We start from the raw sequence: 6,000 nt of genomic DNA, 5'->3' as shown, positions 1-6,000 counted from the left end.
CCCACAGGCCAGGCCGAGGGACCCCACCAGTGCACAAACCTGTGCACTGGGCCCCTAGTTAGAAATAAATGAGCCTCTTAAAATTGGAAATATCTACCATATTAACTGCTCACTGAATATTTTGGGTGCTCAAGCAAGAAACGATACAACTTCTGAGACAACATGTCTTTTCTCTATCTGAAATTATCATTCCTCATTTTCTTCTCTCATTTGCACATTTCCCCTAAAAATCACTGGAAATGCCCTCTTCTCTTGAAGTTCTCTCAGGAAGTCTTGGCAGTCAACGCACATTGGATGAGAAGAATCTCAGCTTGGTGTCAACAACAAAAGGTTTGCAAGTTCCAGAGCTTGGGGCAACAATACAGAATCACAAAGTTCTACAGGTGAGAGACACCTGGCGGAGAGAAACCTTGGGAGTAACACGGCACAGGCTGCCTACAGGTAAACCCAGAACATCTGGTTACAGCTCCTTAAGACCATTAACAACCATGATCTCCCAGCCCGAATTCTGACATCAGCTGCTGGCAGCCCTTCAGCCACTCCTCCTGCTTCCCTTGGAAGGAAACCCCATCGGGTCCCAAGCACAGGTTGGGGTCCTCCCGCTCCCACTGGGGGTCCTTTCCTTCCTTGCAGGAAGCCTCTATCCAGGGTCGGCCCTGAGATTTCATCCATCCAACCTTCATCCTCGGGCTGCCTACAGTACTTGGGGAAACTCGTGACTTTCCCACATGCAAACAATTTAAAAATACAAGTGAGAAGCACTGCTAAGCGACAGGGAGCTGGAATTGCCAGGTGAGACCGGCCAAGGTAGCTGCTTTGGTCAGCCTGTGTCTCCGTTCCTTCCCATGCGCCCCGCAAACACTGACTCAGCGCCCACCAGCGGGGCTGGGCGGGCATTTGGCGAGGGTCCCGGCGCCGCCCTGACAGGTGCGGACCCCCTGGCCGGCGCGGTGACCTCCGAGGCCCGAGGATGCGGAGCGGGCGGGGCTCCCCGCGGGCACCGGCGCGGGAGGAGGGGGGCGGGGCGGGGCGGGCGGGGCGGCAGCGCACCTGCGGGGCGGGGGCGGGGCGGGAGCCAGGTGGCCCCGAGCACCCGCCCGGCCGGCCGCAGCAGGAAGCGGAGGCAGCGCGGCCCGGGAGCGGCCCCGGCGGGCGCGCCTCCTGTTCGACGGAGCAGCCCCGGGAGGCGGGAGCCCGAGCCGGAGCGAGACCCCATGGCAGGCCCCGGGGGCGCCGCCCTGGACGAGCTGTCCCGGAACTTCACGTACGGGGCGCTGGGCGCCGGCAACGGCTCCCTGTCGGGCGCCTGGTACCGCCGGAACCAGGTAAGGGCCGCCGCCCGCCGCCCGGTGCGCACCCGCGCGGGCCCCCTCCTCCGTGCCCTCCCGCCAGCTCTCAGGAGCACGCCCGCGGTCCACGTGGACCCGCCGGGCCGCTGTTTGCACACGCTGACGTCACTGCCCCTCGAGGGGGAGAGCGGGCGGGGGCGGGGCACCCTCGGCTTCCACCCCTGGGCACCAGTCACCCCCCGTCACCGGCAGTGGGGCGCACAGATCTGCGGCTCTGGCCTCCGCACGTCATTCCTGGGCCGCTGGGTCCAGAACAATCCGCCCCTCCAGCCTGAATCTGCCTCTCCTCCCGGAAGGATTCTTGGGGTGTGGGGTGAATCCTCCTGCATCCGTATCCCCCCAGTTAACAACAGTGACAGCCCCTTCTCAGAAGCAGGGGGCTCAGGAAGGGCCCCCGCGCAGGTGCCCCGCGTGCGCGCCCCGCGTGTGCGTTCCCAGAGCCCCTGCAGCTCTCCGTGCCCGGCGGGAGCACCTTACTCTCAGGGGCACCTGCCTGGCTCTCCCCTTCGTTCTCTCCGGCCCTTTAGGAAACACTGCCGGCCCAGATAGCACCAGGTTACGCCGCAGATAAACATTTAACGACAGCGAAGGGGCTTGGAGCTGCCCTTGAACTTGGGGCTTGGTCTGAGGTCAGGGAAAGGGCTCCAAGGGCCCCTGCCCTGGCTGCTGTTATCCTCTAGTGGGGACAAGTGACCCGAGAGGGCGGATTGCAGGCTTCCTGCCGTGTTACTTTGTTCTGGTTCCTGAACAAATCCGTGGGCCCTTTTATTTTACAACAATCTAGCCATTGGTTGCTGTTGGTCGAAAGCAGGGTTTTTTAGCCAATAAACAAATGTCTAGGATCCTTGTATGCGTAAAAAGCGTTTTGAATGTCGGTTTCTGAAATGTTGAAATATCATTTTCAAAAATTTAACACAGGATTATTTATGTAAAGACAAAGTAAGCAGATTCACCGTAGCTTTCCACAGAGGGAAGAGCGTGTTGCTTTAAGTCTTACCACAAAATGTACTAAAACAGGGAAAGTGTGGGGCCCCAGAGCCTCTTGATTCCTGTGTGTAACCCATTCCCTGTCTCCTTTCTTCTAGTCACAGGAGTTGGGAAGAAAATCGCTTTCTGTGGGAAGTTCTTTGAGTACGTGTTATATTATGCTAATGCTAGTATTTGTGATGGGTGTGTTACAAAGTGCTTATGCGAGAAGCACTCCTAATAGGAGTTTAGGAATGACTTTTTCTCTTTTGGTAAAGAAATTAGAGTGTTAAGTACCTGTGAGCTACCATGGCATCATCCAAAACAGGAGAAACCATTGTGTTCGCAGCGGAAGCCTCTGTCGTCATTAGTCTTCCTTTATTTAATGTTTCCTGGAATTCAAGACTGTCTTGGCTTTCTGACGCCTGAATACAGATGACCATGTGACATAAATGTGAGGACTTTGTTTGCAACTCCTGACTTGCCTTTGACGATATATTTATACAGGTTCGAAAGGCTGTACCCAAAATAGGCTAATTGAAATGACTCGGCTGGCACTTAAACTATAGCTAGTTTGAGGGAAGACCATATCCACTCTTCCCATTATTGTGCAAATTTAGGCTGTCTTATAAGACTGTCATATTTTACCCTTTCAGTAATTGCATTTGTTTTTAAGCAAAAGTAAAAAATTGATTTCTTTATTCATTTGGCCAACGTTTTATTGAATGCCTCTAATGCTAGTCAGGCCAATAAAAGTAAAATGGAGTTTACTTTTTCTTCTTCTTCTCCTTCTCCTTCTTTTTCACTAAAAATAGAAGGCTGAAAATGAGGGTGGCTGAAGAAAAACAAAATGTGAAATAAAACTTTAGGACTCCCACACTCAAAACTAGCCTTGGTTACTGGAAAGCCAGGGTTTAATCAGTTTTATCACAACTTAAATATTTGGACAGTGTCTGTTTACTGCGAGCCCAGCTCTCTGTGTCTCTCCAGTGATAACCATCAGATCTGATTAATTAACCTCACTCCTAGAAAAAGACCAACTCCCCTGAAACCCTTTTCTGTGAGAGATGAATATGTAACAGTGGCCTCCTAGCATCAGTGTTGTCTCAGGGGAAGATCTGAGTACTGTAAAGGAGGAACTCTCAAAGCAAGCAGAAAGTAGTGGGGGGAGAGTAGAAGTGGGGAAAATGTTTTGGGGAGCCAGGGAAGTGAGGCCTGCCTATACAAGTGTGGATGCAGTAGAGTTCTACAAAGATATTTTCTTTATGTCCGATCCACAAGTTTTCAGTATAAAAGGACAATGTTTCTAAAATGGTAATTGCGCTCCCTGTTTTGTACAAAGCACGGTAAGGATATTCAACATACAGTATTCTCCCTCCATCCTGTGAGGGACCCCCAGTGAATGCCTCAAACCACAGATAGTACCGAATCCTTTATATACTATGTTTTTTTCCTATACATACATGCCTGTGATAAAGTTTAATTTATAAACTAAGCACAATCAGAGATAAACAATAACATAGCAAAATAGAACAATTGTACCAATACACTTTGCTATTAAAAGTTATGTGATTGTGGTCACTTTCTCAAAATATTGTTAACTACCTCTGACTTGAAATAAATGGCTTGGTGTCACAGGTTCGGGCAATCCCTTGCTGAAGTCTTCCTAGAGGCTCAGTGCTTTCAGGTGCAACCCATTGCCATCAATTGAAACTTACATTGTCTCTTCCACCCACAAATGTGATGCCTTTTCCATCTGAACTGAGCACTTAAATTGTGGCCATAGCTTTTGCAGTTTGAGGTGCATGAGTTTGCATGAGTTTCTCTTTTTTTTTTTTTTTGCATGAGTTTCTCTTTTTTAAAAAATATATTTTATTGATTTTTTACAGAGACGATGGGAGAGAGATAGAGAGTTTGAAGCATCGATGAGAGAGAAACATCGATCAGCTGCCTCCTGCACACCCCCTTCTGGGGATGTGCCCGAAACCAAGGTACATGCCCTTGACCGGCATCAAACCTGGGACCCTTCAGTCCATAGGCCGAAGCTCTATCCACTGAGCCAAACCGATTAGGGCTAGCATGAGTTTCTTTTTCTTTCTTCACAATTTCACAAATAGAAAATTCATTCTTACTATAGATCTTAGCAACCTCAGCCTACAAGGTGTTTCTCCCGCCCTCACCCCCACCCCCTTTAAGTTGAGAATGCTCACCTTTTCATTTAAAGAAAGCACTTCCTTTACATCTTGTCTTTGGCATATCCGCGTTGTCGGCATCACTACTCTCGCACTTGGGGGCCATTGTTAGGTAAAATAAGGGTGACTTGGACACAAGTGCTGGGATACTGCAACAGCTGATCTGACAACCAAGATGGTATAGGGCAGTGATGGCGAACCTCTGACACGCGTGTCAGTGCCATTTCTGATGACATGCGGCTGCTGAGGCGGCCGCACGCCGAGGATGAAACATTTATGTTACTTAAACTATAAATATCGCGAAATAATGTTTTTTTCCTCAAAGTGACACACTACCCGAGTTATGCTCGGTTTTTTGGCGAAGTTTGACACACCAAGCTCAAAAGGTTGCCCATCACTGGTATAGGGGGTGACTACTGGGCAGGGAAGCGTATACAGCAGGGATACGTGGAACAAAGGGATGATCCATGTCCCAGGTGGGATGGAGCCAGGAGGCCCGAGATATCATTGGGCTTCTCAGAATGGCATGAAGCTTAAAACTTACGGATTATTTATTTCTGGAGTTTTCTATTTGATATTTTCAGACCACAGTTGATAGCCGGTAATATGAAACCACAAAAAAGCAAACCTGTGGATAGGGGGTGGGGAGGCTACTGTAATCTTCATACTCAAACCCTTCTTTCCAGGAATGTTATTAGGTGTTTGGGGGAATGAGCTATGCAGGTGACTCCAAAACAAGGCAGTATGTGGTGCGTGTCATGTGAGTTAAATAAAGTCCTGTGGAGATTCAGAGCGAGGTGGCTTTTAGCAGGGACCATCAGAGATGTTATGTGGAGAGAGGCGGTATGTGAGCCGGACACTAAAGACGGACAGGATTTCACTGATGGGAGATACGGATGGTTGGCATTCCAAGGAAATGTCTGGGAACGAAGGAGCGGCCCGCATGGCCTGGGCATTTTTGTACCCGGAATAGAAGTCAGTGGCCATTCCGGTTGTAGTGGAAGACTAATTGTAAGGTGGAAATATAGTTTGGGGTCTTAGGTATAGTCATGGGTTGCCTTGCAGGACTGGTTAAGGAGTTTGGATTTTATCTTGTAGACACTAGGGAACCATTGAAGGTTTTCTGAGAAGGGCGTTTGAGAAAGCGAATTAAATACATTTAAATTAGGGTTAGCAGGATGCAGAGGCCTCACACTGGCCAACTGTGGACCCTTTCCAACCCAGAGATGTCTTGTTAGACCTACAGAGAGGTTTAGAAAATGTTTAATGCATTGCCAACCTTTAAAAATGAATGGACGATATAGGAAGTTTCCATGATCCCTTTAAATATTAGACATTCGAGCAACACTTGGCCCTCTTTCCCACGTGGTAACTGGGAGCTGGAGTTGACAGTTCAGAGCAGCTGTGCTCCCCACTTAAGCTCCTGTCTTTGCTCTCATCCTTTAACCTATTGGCCCTATAAGCAATTTGCAACCAGTGTTAGAGACTGTTGT

General features: G+C 49.5%; 1 protein-coding gene across 2 annotated transcripts in view; it reads left to right on the top strand.

Annotated features, from left to right (window-relative positions):
• Window positions 1-1,089: 1,089 nt before the first annotated feature.
• The window catches only part of NIPAL2 (NIPA like domain containing 2), a 62,886-nt gene continuing 57,975 nt past the window's right edge, over window positions 1,090-6,000 (top strand). For both annotated transcript variants that reach the window (XR_008554520.1, XM_008148515.3), the window contains exon 1: window positions 1,090-1,325. Coding sequence is in view for 1 of the 2 variants with exons in the window: in XM_008148515.3 (XP_008146737.2) it covers window positions 1,215-1,325 (111 nt within the window). In the remaining variant the exon portion in view is untranslated. The remainder of the gene's footprint in view (window positions 1,326-6,000) is intronic.

This window comes from Eptesicus fuscus, chromosome 19, assembly GCF_027574615.1.
Source record: "Eptesicus fuscus isolate TK198812 chromosome 19, DD_ASM_mEF_20220401, whole genome shotgun sequence".
Classification (NCBI taxonomy): Eukaryota; Metazoa; Chordata; class Mammalia; order Chiroptera; family Vespertilionidae; genus Eptesicus; species Eptesicus fuscus.
Note: the sequence above shows the minus strand (reverse complement) of the source record. Positions and strands in the feature narration are given on the sequence as shown.